The 19,187-nt window shown below is 43.2% G+C and overlaps 1 protein-coding gene across 6 annotated transcripts in view; it reads left to right on the plus strand.

Annotated features, from left to right (window-relative positions):
* Positions 1-19,187, plus strand: part of HEATR3 (HEAT repeat containing 3) — a 70,624-nt gene that overhangs the window by 15,658 nt on the left and 35,779 nt on the right. For 5 of the 6 annotated variants that reach the window (XR_004281170.1, XM_032324215.1, XM_032324219.1 and 2 more), the window contains exons 8-13: positions 1,458-1,548; positions 1,658-1,815; positions 2,083-2,165; positions 3,452-3,588; positions 9,505-9,593; positions 16,277-16,420. Coding sequence is in view for 5 of the 6 variants with exons in the window: in XM_032324215.1 (XP_032180106.1) it covers positions 1,458-1,548; positions 1,658-1,815; positions 2,083-2,165; positions 3,452-3,588; positions 9,505-9,593; positions 16,277-16,420 (702 nt within the window). In the remaining variant the exon portion in view is untranslated. Of the gene's footprint in view, positions 1-1,457; positions 1,549-1,657; positions 1,816-2,082; positions 2,166-3,451; positions 3,589-9,504; positions 9,594-16,276; positions 16,421-18,637; positions 18,747-19,187 lie in introns of all 6 variants that reach the window. The other variant, XM_032324220.1, reaches the window with a different exon arrangement.

Below are 19,187 nucleotides of genomic sequence, written 5' to 3' on the forward strand. Positions count from 1 at the left end.
GAACTTAACTTCACGGTTCCTCTAAGGGGATGGGAGCACAGCAACATGTCCTATTAGGTCTGAGTCAACTGTAATAGACGTTCGTTTACTTGGATACCATACACATACGAAGCAGATAGGAATAATTTTTATATATGTTCTTCCCAACAATAAAAGGAATACAAATACAGAGATTCCTGTGGGGCGCCTGGGTGGCTTAGTGCTCAAGAGTTGCATGCTTTCTGACTGAGCCAGCTAGATGCCTCCTATTTATTATTTTTTAATAGTAACTTTGAATATGGTTCAAAATTGCAGTCAAATCGTTGCACAAGAAGTTGCTGGAGGATTATAAATCAGTGTGAACATTCTGGAAAAGAAAATAGAAACATGTCACAGGCTCTATAGGTGACCCTTTGACCCAGTAAATCTAAGGAAATGAGATATCCAAGTAATCTGAAATATTCCAAATTAAATGATAGTGTATCCATTTAATGGCATATTGTACAGGCATTAAAAGACAATTAGAAGCTTGTTGAAAGGGGGAAACATTCAGACAATAAAATATATTGTATTTTTAGCCTATGCACTGTTCTGCAATATCACCGTAGCTATTTCACTTTTCATAGGTAACTTGTGAATTAAGGTCATGTAAATTTATACAGCCCATTTTAGGTATGGTAATTGATAAGTTCATGTTAATTATTTCCAGAGGAGAAAGTTTTTCTCTTTCTTCAGTCTTGAGGGAATACTTTTTTTTTTTTTTTTTTTTTAAGATTTTATTTGTTAGACAGAGATAGAGCACAAGCTGGGAGGAGAGGGAGAAGCAGGCTCCCTGCTGAGCGGGGGCTCAGTCCCAGGACCCTGAGATCATAACCTAACCCAAAGGCAGACACTTAACCAACTGAGCCACCCAGGTGCCCTGAAGTGTTTAGGATGCTTTCTCACCCGCTTCAGGGAAACCCAGGAAGCAAGCCTGTCTGCACCTTAGCCAGGCCCTGTTGGTCACACAAGGGCTTGTTAGTAGTTCTTGGTAATGCAGTGTTTTCCAAGGAGCATCTAAGCATCTGAAAGCTGGTTTATTGCGTGTAAGTGCCTGGTCTCTGAAATGAGCTCTTGTTTTAATCGTAGCATGCTGAGCTACTTCTTAACACATTAGATTAAGTTTCAGGGTGAATTCAGTTTAGAATTCCTGAATATTTTTCTCTTCTCTCCAGCTAACTAAGCAGCACCTAGAGAATAACCGTGCAGATAGATGGCAGCCCATCTGCTCAGGGCAGGAGCAGTCCTAATGCTTGCTTGTACTTCAGCACGTTATGACTGTTCTTCTGGCTGCCCCATGCCCCGTGCGCTCTATTCCAGGGGTAAAAAAAAAAAAAAAAATCATCTAATAGGCTCCAACTAAGGACATTCGTGCGAAAATCTTTTCCCAAACGTAGAGAGTTGGTTGTTTGATTTTTTTTTTTTTTTTTTCCCTTTAGTCCACCGACAGGGAACTGAGAGAGACCATAGCATTGTTGACGGCCCAGCAGACTGCTCTGGAAATTATCGTCAACATGTGCTGTACGGAAGGTTTGTTACCCATTTACAAAGTTCAGACATTCTTCCCTGGACTGAAAGGGCAGCTTCCATGAGGACTGTGTTAGTCACTCCAATGACGTGTGATTTGTACTCTTCCCAGATCCCTCCGATGATGAGTGGGAAGAGCTTTCTAGCAGTGATGAGAGCGATGCATTTATGGAGAATTCCTTCAGTGAGTGCGGTGGGCAGCTGCTGTCTCCCCTCTGCCTCTCCCATGAGGTTCACACGGCTTTCACCAACTACCTCATCCCAAAGAAGGTAGTCTGTTTCAAGTCCAGCCTCATTGTGGAGCACGGGAAGGAAGGGCTTACGAGAGCTATTCACCATGTATACAAAAGAGGTTTGCTTGCACTTCCAGACTGTGGGCAGCTGGTAAGAAAGAAGCTAGAAGTAACGGTAGTGGGAGTACGCTGGAAAGTAGATCCTTCCGAAGCCTGGAGGTAGTAGGCTGGGACTTGATAAAGGGATCGTGTGTAAACCGATGCTACTCTTTAACCTTTGCTTTGCTGCCTTTCTTAAATCTAGATTTTTGAGAAAACTGCCTTTCCAAACAGCACTGCCGTTGACATATGTTCTAGGAGTCCCACTTGGAAATCTTTGATTAGAAAGTAAGAGCTTTTCTGTTTTCAAAACTCTTTGTCCTTATGTGATTACACGAGAGGATGAACCACTAACTAGAAGAAACTGACTCTCCCCAGATTTAAGAGCCCCATTCCTGTGACTGTTCCCTAGAAAAATGTGTGCATTTGTGCACTAAGCCATGGGAACGTGCATAGCAGTGGGGTTCCAGCTGCCCCAACCAGGAAACAACCTCTGTGTCCGTCAGCAGCAGGAGAAAAAAATAAATTTTGACAGAATCACCCAGTAAAATATATATAGCAGTTAAAAAAAAAAAAAAAGAAAGAAAAAAAGCTGAACTAGAACATTGAACAAGAAAGTAAGGCCCCCCAAAATATACACATTGCGATTCCGTTTTTACGAAGTTCAATAACTGGCAACACTTGACTTTTGTTTTAGAATACATACCTAGGTGGTAGACCCCAAAAGGAGACCAAGAAAGTGCAGATACTGCTGACCTTCAGGGGTCAGAGAGGGAAGGGATAGATGCCCTGTGAGGATGTGAGCTGGGTTTCTTTCTTTTTTTTTTTTAAAGATTTTATTTATTTATTTGACAGACAGAGATCACAAGTAGGCAGAGAGGCAGGCAGAGAGAGAGAGAGAGGGAAGCAGGCTTCCTGCGGAGCAGGGAGCCCGACGCGGGGCTCGATCCCAGGACCCTGAGATCATGACCCGAGCCGAAGGCAGCAGCCCAAACCACTGAGCCACCCAGGCGCCCCTGAGCTGGGTTTCTTTTTTTTTTTTTTTTAAGATTTTATTTATTTATTTGACAGAGAGAAAGATCACAAGTAGGCGGAGAATCAGGCAGAGAGAGAGAGAGAGAGAAGCAGGCTCCCGCTGAGCAAAGAGCCCGATGCGGGGCTCGATCCCAGGACACTGAGATCATGACCTGAGCCGAAGGCAGCGGCTTAATCCACTGAGCCACCCAGGCGCCCCTGAGCTGGGTTTCTTATCTAGGGGCACGATGTTCGCTCTATAAACTATTAAACTCTGTATGTGTGTTGAGCACCTTATGTTTGTCCTGTTTCACAATTCAGAATCATTTTGCTGATGCCGCCATGTGTAGAAATTCTTCCAAAGCAGATCCTTATGACTCATAAAGGGAGCAATTTGATGAGGCAGATAATCAGTTCACCTTAAGATTCTTTGTTAATAGTAATACACATTGCATACACGTATTCCCAGTCAGAGTCTGAAGCTTAGGTTACAAGGGAATACTGAATTCTGTGGGGTAACTACTGGAGGAGCTGACCGCATTCTTTGCCTTCCTTTCCAGAATGAACACTATTCAGTGCAGAGCCCTCGTGTGTCTCCAGAGTCTTGTATCCCTCCTGGATGTGGACCACCTCGGGGGACCTGCAGCCTTGCAGACACTTGCACAACATCTGTCCCAGCTGCTTTTTTCTCAGCCAGGTAAATAGTTAGGCCTCGCCGTGAAAGACTATTTGGATCAAGCAGAGTTTTGAAGGGTGAGGAACGTGGACGTGGTATTGTGCCGTGCCTGTCCTCCAACCTGCAGAAACCTTTTCCAAGCACAGAGTTGTAGTTGCCAGTGGTGTTGAGTCCAGACAACATTTGTAAGCTGGTCTTTAGGTTATACTGTTATTTTTTATTAAAATTAGTTGCATCCAGTTATATCAGGCCAATAAGGCTGAATCACAAATATAAATATTAGGCCCCATGAAGATATTTGGGTAATTCTTTAGTCTTTATTTTTCTTCTTCTTCTTCTTCATCTTCTTCTTTTTTTCTTTTTTAAGATTTTATTTACTTACTTAACAGAGAGAGACAGTGAGAGAGGGAACACAAGCATGGGGATTGGGAGAGAGGGAAGCAGGCTTCCCGCTGAGCAGGGAACCTGATGCGGGCATTGATCCCAGGACCCTAGGATCATGACCTGAGCCGAAGGTAGAGCCTTAACGACTGAGTCACCCAGCGGCCCTTTATTTTTTTTCTTAAACATAAAACCATTTGAGTTACATTTGATCAGGCAATCCATGCTTGTATTACAGAATTTACAGGTTACTAGAGGACATAAAGCAGAAAGCCTCTCTCCTTTTCCTCATACCATCCAGTTCCTCTCCTAGTGTCCATCGCGCTACCAATTTTCTTGGGTATTTTTCCATTCTTTTTTTTTTTTTTTTTTTAAAGATTTTATTTATTTATCTGACAGAGGGAGATCACAAGTAGGCAGAGAGGCAGGCAGAGAGAGAGAGGAGGAAGCAGGCTCCCTGCTGAGCAGAGAGCCCGATGCGGGACTCGATCCCAGGACCCTGAGATCATGACCTGAGCTGAAGGCAGCAGCTTAACCCACTGAGCCACCCAGGCACCCTATTTTTCCATTCTTAATATAAAAAGTATGTATGTGTTTCTTTGTTTGCTTTTTAAGATTTTATCTAGTTGACAGAGAGAGACATGGTGAGAGAGAGAACACAAGCAGGGGGAGTGGGAGTGGGAGAAGCAGGCTTCCCGCCGAGCAGGGAACCCGACACAGGGCTCGATCCCAGAACCCCGGAATCATGACCTGAGCCAAAGGCAGACGCTCAACCGACTGAACCACCCAGGTGTCCTATTTTGCACAACATCAAGTTAATACAAGGTGCTATACATTTAGTAGTGCACATTTCAGAAGTTCTAGTCAGTTTTTAAAAATAAATGTTCAGAAACCTATATATAGTTACTGTTCTGTCTCTACTGACCAGCATTTGTCAGTCAGTGGATGTAGTTTTCCAGTGATCTCAGGCTACGCATTCTTTAGCTGGTGTGATCATGTGAAAACTGTGCCCAGCCACACCTAACACAGGACAGAGACAAGACTGGGCAGGCTCTGGCTACAGAGGTGGCTTGTTGGTGTGGCTGGCCGGATAACTATAGCTTTGTGTTTGTCTCCCAGCGTTATAAACCAGGCAGAGATCTGGATGGTTGCAGGGGTGGGGCGGGGGTTGGTTACTGGAGAGGGAATTTGTATCTGACTTCTGCTGATATTCTGGCTGCCTCCAGCCCAGCCGAATATCCCGTAGTGGAAGACAGGGAGGGATGCTATTGCTTAGGCCCACTCCTATCCACCCCTTCATGTGGGCTCCCTGTAGGGAGCTGGGCCACATGGGGTTGTACACAGCCAGGCCCCAGACGAGAAGGCCTAGCCTATCACAGCTTTCAAGATCTGCCTACCCCAAGGAAATCGTGTCTGCCTGACTGGCAGAACAAATTGCCATTTTTCGGTGGGAATCCCAGTCAAGGTACCAGAAGCTCCATCTCCAGCCAGTATAAAGAACTTGTTCCGCTGGCAGGAAAGCACGTACATTCTGTGCCTCTGCTGCACAGAAAGCACGTAGGTATGTTTCTCTCAGTTCACCTGGCTTTCTGTGGTCACTGATACTTACACATTTATTACCTGGAAGATCACAGGAAAATAATACCAAGGTCGGCCTTGGAGAAATAATGGAAAGCTTCTGAATTGTGGGAACATAGAATTAAATACTTTACATAAGTTCCAAGTTCATGGACCTTTCCTTATCAGAATGAAATTTTTGAGGGGTGCCTGGGTGGCTCAGTGGGTTAAGCCTCTGCCTTTGGCTCAGATCATGATCTCAGGGTCCTGGGATTGAGCCCCACATCGGGTTCTCTGCTCAGCAGGGAGCCTGCTTCCCCCTCTCTCTCTGCCTGCCTCTCTACCTACTTGTGATCTCTCTCACTGTCAAATAAAATCTTTTTTTTTTTTTTTTAAAGATTTTATTTATTTATTTGACAGAGAGATTACAAGTAGGCAGAGAGGCAGGCAGAGAGAGAGAGGAGGAAGCAGGCTCCCCGCTGAGCAGAGAGCCCGATGCGGGACTCGATCCCAGGACCCTGAGATCATGACCCGAGCCGAAGGCAGCGGCTCAACCCACTGAGCCACCCAGGCCTTTTTAAAAAAAGAAAAGAATGAAATTTTTGATAAAGAATTGCTCATATTTGGAGATGGTATTCTAAAATTCCTTTGGAACATTGGGATTTATTAAATGATGAAGTCTCGTCGGTTCTATGTGGGTAGTGTCAACCATTGTGGGAGAATTTTCTGGGGAGGATGGAGTTTTATTTCTCTAGCTTTTGTGTTACCATGTTTGAATATTAAATGTATGATGATCGTACAACTCTGCCTACCTTGCTTTACTTTTAATGCTAATGTTTTTAATGCTAATTAAATTCAGATTCTGGTCCTTGCATTCAGTACATTAACATCTTTGTCTCCTTCATTAAAAGCTATGGCTCTCCAAAACATCAAGAACATTTTAGTAATGTTTTGTTTTCAGGTTGGGTCAGTCTATCACTTGCTCCATTACATGAATTCTATAATCATTTAGGGTTCCCTGTTTTCCCACATTTGGGAAAGCGGAGAGCTTTCTTTTCGTTCTAATTAAAATGGTAATAGCACCCATTCTGGGATATGTTTCTTATTCTAAATCAGAACATTGAAAACCAGTCTGAAAAAGTCACCTAAATAAAAATTTGCTGCTTAGTTACTTGTGGCTTGACTATTTACATACATTGAGGTGTGTTAGAGATTGTTAGATGCTGTACAAAGTTGTCGAGGGGAAAGATGTCCTCGGTCACCCCTTCTGTTTAACTTCTGTTGACATTTACTTAATTTCTTTAACAATACCACATGTGTTGACCTTCACTGAGAATTTATCGGAACGGTAGGTAGTTTGAAGCTCCTATCCCAAATTTGGATAAATGACCAGAAATGTGAATTTAATAAAAATCACCCGAATGTTTCCTTAATTTAGAGAGAGTATGAATTACACATAATGTAAAACAGTAATGTGGTTTGGATTAGGGTTTTGAATCTAAGGTCGTGGTTATTTTTCTAAGAATGCAAGACAGGAAAAATTGTTTCTGAATGTGTTCTAGCTCATATTGAATGATTTCCTCATGATACAGATTCGTTGTTTTATGTGCAGTTCATGAATTTCTAGGGCTACACTTCATAGCTGTGATCAGATTTAAATATACCCTGCTTTTAGAGCCATGGCAACTTTTCGAGTTTTAGTAGTAACAACTTCACAGCAAGTTTTGAGTGCCTTTTAGGTACTAGACTTTATGAGTGAGGCATTGTTACCCCACCTTCCTGGTAAGGAAGCTGGGATTTAGGGAGGTTGAGGAACCCCTGCAGGGGCACTCATTCCTTTGGCACATGCTTTTTTTTTTTTTTTTTTTTTTTTTAAAGATTTTTTTTTATTTATTTGAGAGAGCACAAGAATGAGAGAGAGCGTGAGTGGTGGGAGAGGGAACAGCAAGCTCCCCACTAAGCAGGGAGCCCAGCCTGGGGCTCGATCCCAGGACCCTAGGATCATGACCTGAGCTGAATACAGACACTTAACTGAGTGAGCCACCCAGGCACCCCTTAAAATTTTATTTATTTATTTGACAGAGAAGGAGAGAGCACCAGCAGGGGGAATGGCAGGCAGAGGGAGAGTAGGAAGCAGTCTCTCTGCTGAGTAGGGACCCCAATGTGCACTTGATCCCAGGACCCTGGGATCATGACCTGAGCTGAAGGCCGATGTGTAACTGACTGAGCCACCCAGGTGCCCCTAGCCCATACTTACTGAACTCTCTATGCCACGCACCATTCTAGATCCAGGGGTTACAGGCATGAATGAGATAGGCAAGACCACGATGCTCATGGAGCTTACAGTCTCAGATGAATAAAGATTTAAATGTAATTTCATCGCGGAAGAAAAAAATAAAAGCAGAATTGGTTGACATGGTGGCTGGGTTCCAAGGGCCTATTAGATGGGTTTGTGTGGAAAGGGCTGTCTGAGGAGGTGACATTTGACCAGAGACCAAAAGGTGGGTCACATAATGTCAGAGGTAGGATTCCATCCAAGGCCTGTCTGATCCTAAAGCTATCCTAGTGTCCATTCTGTGAAATGTACAGGAGTTTCCTAATTCAGTACATAATGTATATCTGATCGTGAGAGGCAAAAAATATCGAATAAGCTCTGATTCAGATTTGTGTGGAAGCTGCCTCATTCTCATGCAGGCAGCCCCCAAAGGGGCATCGGAATCTTTATAGGGCTCCAGGCATCAGAGCGCAGAAAGCCAAGGTATTTATCGCATCCCAAAACTTTGTGGCTTAAAACAACAATAATCATGTGTTTCCTCATGGTTTCTATAGGTCAGGAATTTAGCGCACAGTGGAGATGGTTTGTCTCAACTCCACAATGTTTAGGCCAGGGGTTCTCAACTAGGGGCAGCTCCCTTCCCCATGCCACATCCCCCCCCACGCCAGGGGCCATTTGGCAATGTCTAGAGGCATTTTTTTGTTGTTGTTACAACTTGGGGGTTGCTGCTGTTATCTAGAGGACAGAGGCCAGGGATGCCTCTGAATATCCTACAGTGTGTAGGAATTATCTGTGCAGGATATCCAGTGGTGGGGTTGAGAAAACTCTACCCTAGGGCTTCCGCTGGAGAACAAGGAGCCAGAATCGTCTGAAGTCTCGTTCATGTTGATGGTTGGTTCACAGAGGCTGTCAGTCCAAGCAAGATGACCTTGCCATGTGACCTAGGCTTCCTTACAGCATGGTGGCTGGGTTCCAAGAGCAAGAGTTGAGGGAGAGAATGGAGAGAGCTAACACAAGTGAGTCAGGTGTGGGTCATGTTGCCTTTCGTGACCTGGCCTGTCACGTTCATGTGTCCTGTTGGTTGACATCACAAAGTCCCCCACCCCCACAAAGGGAGGGGAAATAGACCGTCGTGATTATTTTCGGACAGTATAATCTACCACAGCAAGTCCATCACTTCACCTTCCCATCACAGGAGTAAGAAAGAAAAGAGTAAAAATAAGCAGGAATGGGAAGGGGAAGTTGGGTCGGTAAAAACCACAGAAGTGACTGAAACCACGGAGGTATAGTGGCCCAGCCTTGCGCAAGCAATAGTTCTTGGCTAGGCAGTAGGTTTGGGCTGCCCAGGAAGCACTCTGATTTGGGAGACCTCTCTGTGCGAGGTTTGCCCAGCACCGTGATGGCAATCTATGAAAAGCTGAATTGCGTCTATGAAAACTAGGTTAGGTATATCATGGGCTAAAGCCTGAAGTAAATGAAAATCCAGCATCTAGAAGGCAAGGACTGTCTGTAGAATGCTCCCTTATTATGGTTATTTCAATTGTGGATGTCTTTCAAAGTCAAGTGTACAGTTCACAGGGGGCTCTTAACTAGAAGTTTGGGATTAACATCGAAAATATTTTAATTATAATAGCATATATGAACATTTAACATGTGTTTTGATTCTTTTTTTTTTACAAACTAACTTAGAGAAGACAAATTTATATTTCACTTTTGTGTTTTAGATTTTGCTGAGCATGTTGACTTTCTAGAAGCCATAAGTAGTGCCTTGAGGGCCCTTTTGCAAACAATGGCCTCCAAGAACATTTCTCAGGTAAGATTTTTTTAAAAAATTTTATATGAAACCCACAAAGATTCTGTATTATGGAAGCAAACTTAATTACTTAACTGTTTTTTTTTTTTTAAAGATTTTTATTTATTTATTTGACAGAAAGATCACAAGTAGGCAGAGAGGCAGGCAGAGGGGGAGGAGGAAGCAGGCTTCCTGCTGAGCAGAGAGCCCGATGCAGGACTCGATCCCAGGACCCTGAGACCATGACCTGAACCAAAGGCAAAGGCTTAACCCACTGAGCCACCCCGGTGCCCCTTAAATTTTTTTTTTTTTTAAAGTATTTCTCTTAGAAGAGGAGTATATGATCCTTATAAAAAGAAAGCAAAAATCCTTAAAATAGAAAGTAATGTATTTTGTTTCTTCCCACTGCTACCAACACACACACACACACACACACACACACACACACACACAGATTTTTGTACTGATGTAACTTAGTTGACATATCTGTCACAAATGTCTTCTATGAATGTCATTTGTCTTCTTTAACATTTTACAGAAATTTTCATGCCTGCCTGTTGACCCTCTACAGTAATCCAGCGGCATCTCTGTGATAGCTGCTCTCCCACTTTTATTCTTTGCTTTATTATTAAGGAAATTTTCAGACACCTCTAAAAGCAGAGAGATTAGTGTCACATGAACTGCAGGAGTCACGGAGTTAGCAGTGTCCTGGCGTTCTGTGTGGCTTTTTCTGGACTGCTTTAAAGCAAATCATGTTCCTTTACCCATAAGTATTTTATCACGTGCTTCATTACGTGTCTGTGACAGAAAATGGACTTCTGAAAACCTCAACCACAGTACCATACCCCCAAATTAATGGCATTGCTTAATTATCAGTCGATATGCAGCCTGAGTTCACTTTTTCCTGATTTCCACAAAAATGTCTTTTTCAGTTGTTTTGTTCAAATCAGAATCCAAACAAGATCCACTTACTGCTTTTGGTTGATACTTTGGTTTAAAAAAAAATTTTTTTTTAATGGCTTTAGTGAGGATTTATTTCACATACCAGCCATACAATTCACCCATTTAAAGTGCACAGTTCAGGGGCGCCTGGGTGGCTCAGTGGGTTAAAGTGCACAGTTCAGGGGTGCCTGGGTGGCTCAGTCATTAAGCATCTGCCTTCAGCTCAGGTCATGATCCAGGCAGGCAGAGGCTTTAACCCACTGAGCCGCCCAGGCGCCCCTAGATCTAGAGTCTTAATTAGATTCAGGATCAGATTTTTTGGGAAGAATAATTAATAGTGCTGTATGTATTTTCTACTTTTATATCACAAATTATATATTTTCATAAATTGGTGACGTTAAGATTAATCAGTGGATTCGGGGCACCTGGGTGGCCCAGTTGGCAAAGTGGCTGCGTTGGACTCAGGTCTTGATCTTGGGGTCCTGGGATTGAGCCTGTCATCAGGCTTTGTGCTCAGCAGGGAGTCTGCTTCTCCCTCTGCGCCTCCCCTGACTCATTCGTTTCTTTGACAGACAGAGGTTACAGGTAGGCAGAGAGGCAGGCAGGCAGAGAGGAAGGGAAGCAGGCCCCCTGCTGAGCAGGGAGCACGATGCTAAGGATGGAGACCTGAGCCGAAGGCAGAGGCTTTAACCCATTGAGCCACCCAGGCACCCTTCCTCTCTCTTTAATAAAGGATTAATCAGTGAATTCACTTAATGGTTGTAGCCAGCAGTGATTAATATTGTCTAGATCTATTATTTATCAGTGGTTGCAAAATGGAGACATCTTAATTTTGTCATTTCTTTTACATTTACTAGCTGTGATTCTTCTTCTTCTTCTTTTTTTTAAAAGATTTTGTTTATTTGGCAGACAGAGAAGGAAGCAGACTCCCTGCTGAGCAGAAAGCCTGATTCAGGGCTCAATCCCAGGACCCTGGGATCATGACCCGAACCAAAGGCAGAGGCTTTAACCTACTGAGCTACCCAGGCGCCCCAGCTATGATTCTTCTTCTTCTTCTTCTTTTTCAAACATTTTATTTATTTATTTGAAAGAGAGAGAGAGAGAGAATGAGAGGGGAGAAGGTCAGAGGGAGAAGCAGACTCCCCACGGAGCTGGAAGCCTGATTCGGGACTGGATCCTGGGACTCTGGAATCATGACCTGAGCCAAAGGCAGTTGCTTACCCAACTGAGCCACCCACGCAGCCCAGCTGTGATTCTTCTATAAGAACTTTCTGTCTCATCAGTTATTTGGTAACTTTGAAATAAAGCTCAGACCAAAAAGATAGGATTTTTCCAAAATAATGAATTAGTGCCCTTAGCAGTCTCTAAAAGTGGTGAGTGAGGTGTTTTTGTTTTTGTTTTTGTTTTTTTAAATATCATTATGAACTCATGGGACTTTTTTGTTTGTTTTGTTTTTAAGATTTATTTATTTATTAAGGATTTTATTTATTTGTCAGAGAAAGAGAGTCAGAGACAGCACAAGCTGGGGGAGAGGCAGGCAGAGGGAGAAGCAGGCTCCCTGCAGAGCAAGGAGCCTGATGTGCAACTGGATCCCAGGACCCTGGGATCACGACCCCAGCCAAAGGCAGACACCCAAACCACTGAGCCACCTAAGTGTCCCATTTATTTATTTATCTATCTATCTATTTATTTATTTATTTTAGAGAAAGAGAGAGTAGGAGAGAGAGTAGCATGAGTAGACGGGGCGGATGGGGAGGGAGAGAGAATCCTAAGCAGATTCCCTGCTGAACACAGAGCCCCACTTGGGGCTTGATCTCACAACCCCTCTGAGACCGTATACTCAGATTGCTGTGTTTTCAAGTTACTTGACAATATTCTCTTTCTGGCTTGTTGTAAAGTTAGCTTCGGTTGTTTTAGCTTTCTTCCTTTCTTATTTTTTTTTTTTAGCTTTCCTTTTTTTTTTTTTTTTTTTTAAAGATTTTATTTATTTATTTATTTGACAGAGAGAAATCACAAGTAGATGGAGAGGCAGGCAGAGAGAGACAGAGGGAAGCAGGCTCCCCGCTGAGCAGAGAGCCCGATGCGGGACTCAATCCCAGCACCCTGAGATCATGACCTGAGCCGAAGGCAGTGGCTTAACCCACTGAGCCACCCAGGCGCCCCTTAGCTTTCCTTTTTTTAAGAGACTTAATTTTTTTTAAAAAGATTTATTTATTTATTTATTTATTTGACAGAGAGCACAAGTAGGCAGAGAGGGGTAGAGGGGAGCAGGCTCCCTGCTGAGCAGAGAGCCCGATGCGGGACTTGATCCTAGGACCCTGAGAAATGGTTAGGGACACCTGGGTGGCTCAGTCATTTAGGCATCTGCCTTGCCTTCGGCTCAGGTCATGATCCCAGAGTCCTGGGCTCTCTGCTCACCGGGGAGTCAGCTGCTCTGGCTCCCTCTGCACATCCCGCCCCCAACTCGTGTTTGCTTTCTCTCTCTCTCTCTCTCTCTCTCTCAAATAAATAAATCTTTTTTTAAAAGGTTAAAGTGGCAAATTTTATGTTATGTGTGTTTTAAAACAATTCCACTTACTTATTTTTATTTAGTCTGGCTTCTGTCCCTTTGCCCCTGTCCTTTTTAGGTTTTGATTTATCATTCCATTGTTCTTAATTTGGAAACTTAAGCAAATAGGCAGGCACTGTTCTGTTAAGAGTCGTGCTGCTGCACCCTGCTTTGCCTTTTCTTCCCTCTCGATCCCTGTGTACAGACACCTTCCTCATTCCTTCCTCACAGTTCCACATTCTGTTACTCCATCGTGTTGGTGTCCCTACTCATTCAGCCCGCCTGCTGTTGATGGGGGTTCTCGTTCCAGTCCGTTGTTATTACAGCTAGAACGGCAGGGAAGAGCCTTTTTACAGACGTTATTTCGTGTTTTTGCCCTGGTGTCTTGGAGATGGATTCCGCGGAGAAGTGGGCTTGCTGAGTTGGAGGAGAGATGCATTGGTGATTTTGCTGATTATTTGTCTAGTCCCTTCCTCCGAGATTGAGGCATTTTGGATTTCCTACAGCAGAGCTGGAGAATGCCTGTTTTGCTGTAGCCTCAGAAACAGAGTAATGTTGTCAGAACATTAGATTTTTTTGCCAGTTTGATAGTTGAGACATTATATAGCACTTTAAATTTGCATTTGTCGGGCACCTGGGTGGCTCAGCTGGTTAAGCGGCTGCCGTCAGCTCAGGTCATGATCCTGGAGCCCCAGGATCGAGTCCCGCATCAGGCTCCCTACTCATCAAGGAGTCTGCTTCTCCCTCTGACTTCTCCCCCTCATGCGCTGTCTCTCTCAAATAAATAAATAAAATCTTTAAAATAAATAAATTTGCATTTGTCTTACAGTAGGAGATTGGATATCTCTTTATGTGCTTCAAGGGCCTTTGCATTTTTTTCTGTAACCGCTCCTGTCTTTTGCCAGTTTTGCTATTAGGTCGGTGTCTCTTTCTTCTTGGAATATAAGGGCAAATCCTAGGGCCTTGCCCCCAATCCACGGAAGCAGCAACTTTGAGGAGGGGCCCAGTGATCTATATTTTAATGGTTCTCTGGGTGATTGGCTTGCACACAAAGTTTGGGGACGAGTGTGCTAAACCATCCCTGCCCCTTTTCTAAAATCTTCCAGTTTTGATTAACATGTCATTAGGCCATACCACCCACTTCTCTTGTTTACAGCCACCTACTATGCCCTGGGCCACCCTTTGTTCCTTGAAGATTCCTGCTGTTGGGGTTTGCTACTCTTTGCTAGTCTTGTCATGATTCTGGGTGACTTCAAGATCCACATAGATGTCCCCCCATTACCTGGCTTCGAAGTTCTTGGACCTCCCTTTCTCCAGCAGTCTGGTCTTCCTTCCCTACCTTAGTCATTCCATGGCCACACCCTGGAGCGGTGCTTCCCAAACTTTATCTTGGTCCACAGCTTAATGAGAACATCTCTGGTGCTTTACTGTTAAATATAGTATGTGCTGTTGGCATCTAGTCTAAACTTTTTCAGTTTTTTTCTTTGTATATTTGAGAATTTTTTTCAAGAACGTAACTTTTGACCCTCAATTTCTTTGACATGGGAATGGTAATAATGGAGAGAGGATTAGAAAACCCTATACTGTAGGGCCATGGTAATATAAAGTCTTTTTATTGATGTTCCATGATCTTCAGCAGTAGCTAACTGGACCAGCCTGACGCTTAAAGAGAATTCCTCCCAGCTCATGCTCAGTTAATGTCTGGGCATTCATATATATTGAGACCATAAATTCTCAGGTTGGCTGTACATTGGGCACGAGCATGGAATTCGAGGACTAGAAGGAGCCTGGCTCTCGTGCTTTCCAAGGAGTGGAAAACCCGGGGACCAGAGTAGCTGAGTAACAGCACTGAGAGTGCAGTACAACTGTCCGGCTCCCTGTCCATTTCCCTGCCTTGTTGGCTTGTGCACATGGGGCGGCTTGCCTTTGTGACTCCGGCTGGTAGTAAAGCAGCACGCCTCCGGCATTCCCGGCAGCCTTGTTCAGCTGGGAGGCATCCCAGGGTTGGCGGGATTGTTTCCATTAGATTATTTCCTAAGAAACTGGGGCATATTAGCTGTTACCTTTAGGTTTGGCAGAAGCACTGCAGATGATTCAGAGTTTGATTTAGAACTGTTCAGTGTGTTTACGTATAATAATTTCTAACAGTTAGTGAGTTCTTGATGTGCTTTATTTAATTCTTAAAGCAACTCTGCAGGGTGACCACTGCCCCTGTGTCCCTGATGGGGAAATGGAGACCTTAGTTGGGGAGGGGAGAGAGAGGAGCCAGGATATGAACCCAGGATGTCTGACCCCAAGCCCTCAGTCACCACACTGCGCTGGTGCTCACAGGTGAGGGTTTGGCAACACGACAACTTGAGTTCTCTGGTGATATCTGCATCCACGGGTGTGTTCAGATTAGCTTAGAATGAAAATTATCACTACGCAGTAGAAGTACTCTATAATTTAGTGGTTTCTACAATTTCTAATAATTTCCTGTAACAACACACATCTCAACTTGTATGGCTTCAGTCTATTTTTTTTTTTTTTTTAGATTTTATTTATTTATTTGACAGACAGAGATCACAAGTAGGCAGAGAGGCAGGCAGAGAGAGAGAGAGAGGAGGAAGCAGGCTCCCTGCAGAGCAGAGAGCCCTTCAGCTAATTTTTATTAAAGCTACATATTCTATGTACACTTTCGAAACATTTTTTTTTTTAATCAATGTTTAAAAGAAATTAGGATCTCTTTAAATAGGTTTGTGTACATCTGACTGAAACTTGTCTTTTTTTTTTTTTTTAAGATCTTATTTATTTATTTGAGGGAGAGAGAACACAAGCAGGGTAGGAGAGGAGGCAGAGGGAGAGGGAAAGGGAGAAGCAGATTCCCCAAAGAGCAGGAAACCCGACACGGGCCTTAATCCCAGGGCCCCAGGATCATGACCTGAGCTAAAGACAGATACTTGGCTAACTGAGCCACCCAGATGCCCCCCAAAAGCCTTCTTCAAGTAAAACTAATGGGAAACGAAGTCCCTCTTCTGGGCTTACAGCTGTGGTAGATTGAATAATGACAGTGACGTGAACAGGCCCCATATTCATTCAGAATCACCAGCTGTACTGGGCACTGATTAGGTATGTAATAACTTCTCTGTTGTTGGCATTCCTGTCACTGCTGTTGCACATGCTGTTGGCATTGGCTGAGTTTAACACTGTAAATATTCTCTTTCCTTTTCAACAGTGTATGACTCCCAATCAGTTGATGACATTATGCACAGCCGGCATTCACAGTGGGAACACCGGGGTTAGAGTAAACGTTGTTAGTATTTTAGGAATCACGGGCAGCGTCCTCGCCAAAGAAGATGGAACACTGGAAACTCTTAAGGTAAAACTATATGCTTCCAACGTAAAACATTAAATCGTTAGAAAGAGGGGGAAGAGTAAACTGTTGGTGTGGGATTTTTAAAAACTTCTATGGACATCTTGAGAAGAAATCCTATTGAGAAGTAGCTTACTAAGGTACATTATTAAAATATGCCCCTTGGTTTGATTTGCCTATATGAATTAGGTAGGCACTTGAAAAACTGAGTTGCATTTGGCCATTTAACTGTTCCTGAGATACTTTTTCAGAAATAAATTTGTCTTTAGTGAAAGGCCCAGTTGAGAATTGTCCCAGGTGCCTCTGCCTTTGCTGTTGCATAAAACGTATGCATATTATATTCTTGTACTGATGGAGGAACAACTCCCCAGTTGCCTTAGCATGCCAGACTAAAGCACATTCTGAACGATACCGCACAGTCCACTCTACTCTCACTGTGTAAGTTTTAAATGGGAACCACATTAGGAACTCACTCAGCATATTTGTTTATAGCATTTTATCTCAGCATGGTTGCTGGGGAACTACACTACTAGAGACACAGCATCCCTAGGAACTAAAAGGACTGTGGTAGTAAAATTGTCCTTCTTTGTGCTAATAATAATTGCTGAAATATTGATTACTTATTAATGGGTAATAAACTATTAGACTTCCTGAGAACTTTACAACAACGACTGGTTTTTGTTTTTGTTTTATTTTTAAGTAGGCTCCATGCCCAACTCACAGCACTGAGGTTGAGAACAGAGTGGAGATCAAGAGCTGAACGCTTGGGGTGGCTGGGAGTCTTAGTCTGTTGAGCATCTGACTCTTGATTTTGGCTCAAGTCATGATCTCAGGGTGATGAGATCGAGCCCTGTGTTGGCTCATCATGGAGTCTGCTTCTCTCGCCCTGTCTCCCTGTGCTCCTCCCCCTGCTCTTTCTCGTTCTCTCTCTCAAAAAAAAAAAAAAACTGGATGCTTAACTAGACTGTGCCACCCAGGGACCCCAGTGACTGATATTTTTTAGAACCTATTTTTAAAAGATTCAGAAAAACATTTTAAAACATTCAGAAAAGTAGAAAAGAATATATAATGAAAGACCCCTCTCCATTACTAACTTTCCAGCCCCCCCAGTTTGACTCTAGAGAGACAGCCACGGTTACTCCATTCTTCTGTTTATTCTAGGGAATTTTGATATATAGACACATTAGTGAGAGAGAACGTAGCCGTGTGGCTGTGTATGTGTACGCAGATACAGATGAGCGTGTGCGTGTTTCATCACTTCCTGCCCCCTAAGACTATAATTTCCAAGATCCACTTAGGAGGAGCAGCAGGTTTTTCTCAGGCATAACATGTGATTTAAAAAAAATTTTTTTTTAAAGATTTTATTTATTTATTTGAGAGAGAGCACCGGTAGCGGGTGCGGTGAGGGGAGGAGCGGGGCAAGGGCACGCAGCAGAGGGAGAGAGAGAAGCAGACTCCTCACTAAGCAGGATGTCTGACATGGGGCCTCATCCCAGGACCCTGAGCTCAAGACCTGAGCCGAAGGCAGGCACTTAACCAACTGAGCCACCGTGGCGCCCGCTCACTGTTTAATGTCTTCAGCATGGTCCATCCTCACATGTTTCCATTTGTTCCACAAGCATCTATTTATGGATAGTTTGTTTAAATGAGGATCTAAGTCAAGTCTACATGTTATGTTTGGCTTTGGATCATCTAAGCTTCTCTCAATCTAGAAACTTCTTTCCCTTCCATTACCCTGGCACTACCTCTCATCACCTGCTTTTTGTTTTTGTTTTTTTTTTCTTTCTTTCTTAAGTAAGCTCTATGCGAAACATGGGGCTTGAACACATGACCCTGAGATCAGGAGTCACATGCTCTGTTGACTGAGCCAGCCGGGCACCTCTACTACCACCTGTTTATTCCTCAAATCCTGGGGTCAGTTGTCTCAACCTCTAGCCTTCTGGATTTGTCTGATTGCCTCCATGTGGCGTTAAGCTTGTTCCTTTATCTTCTGTATTTTCTGCAGACTAAAAGTTAGATCCAAACCTGAATCCCATTCAGATTTATGTTGATCTTTTTAATAAGCCTACTTCATAGGTGATCGTATGTGCTTCATACTTTATTATAGGTTATTAACTCTAAATACTATCCTAGAGGTTATCTCGAGTACTTAAATTCAGATAAGACTGAGGTCCAGAGCGGGTAATGGACTTTCTAAGGGTCAGTCTGTTATTTATGTCACAGCTGGAGTTTGGACTCGCTGTTCTTAGCATTTCCACTCTCCCACCGATAATACCAGATGTGCACATCACCCTTGAGACATAAAGGGTGAAGCAGAACAGCCAAAAACAAAGTAAGTTCACTCTCGAACAGTTCCTCACAGATTGGGAATGCCCTGTTCATCAGCTAGCTAATCTTCAAAGGATGGATGGGTGTTAAAGATCATCACAGGGAGTCAGAAAGAGATGAAGTTTCATTTTTTTAGTTGTCCTAGAGTGTTTTTCATATAATTTTACTTTCTTATATAGTTTTAAAAGCATGTTTTTTTGTTGCAGATATATATCTGTATTTTTGACACCATGGGGAAAGCCTTTTTGGGGAGATAGAAGGGAAACTTTAATTGATTTAATTTAGGAATAGAAACTCTAATATACTTAATTTATCTTATTGATATTATACTTGGTGTATTTATAATTATAGGTGAAATCCTTAATCTTTAGTTCTTTCCAAGTTTTAATTTGTCTCTGGCATTTTTAAATTTTAAAATACCATACTTGGATTGTTACCACATTTA

The sequence above is a fragment of the Mustela erminea genome, chromosome 19, assembly GCF_009829155.1.
Source record: "Mustela erminea isolate mMusErm1 chromosome 19, mMusErm1.Pri, whole genome shotgun sequence".
Taxonomy (NCBI): Eukaryota; Metazoa; Chordata; class Mammalia; order Carnivora; family Mustelidae; genus Mustela; species Mustela erminea.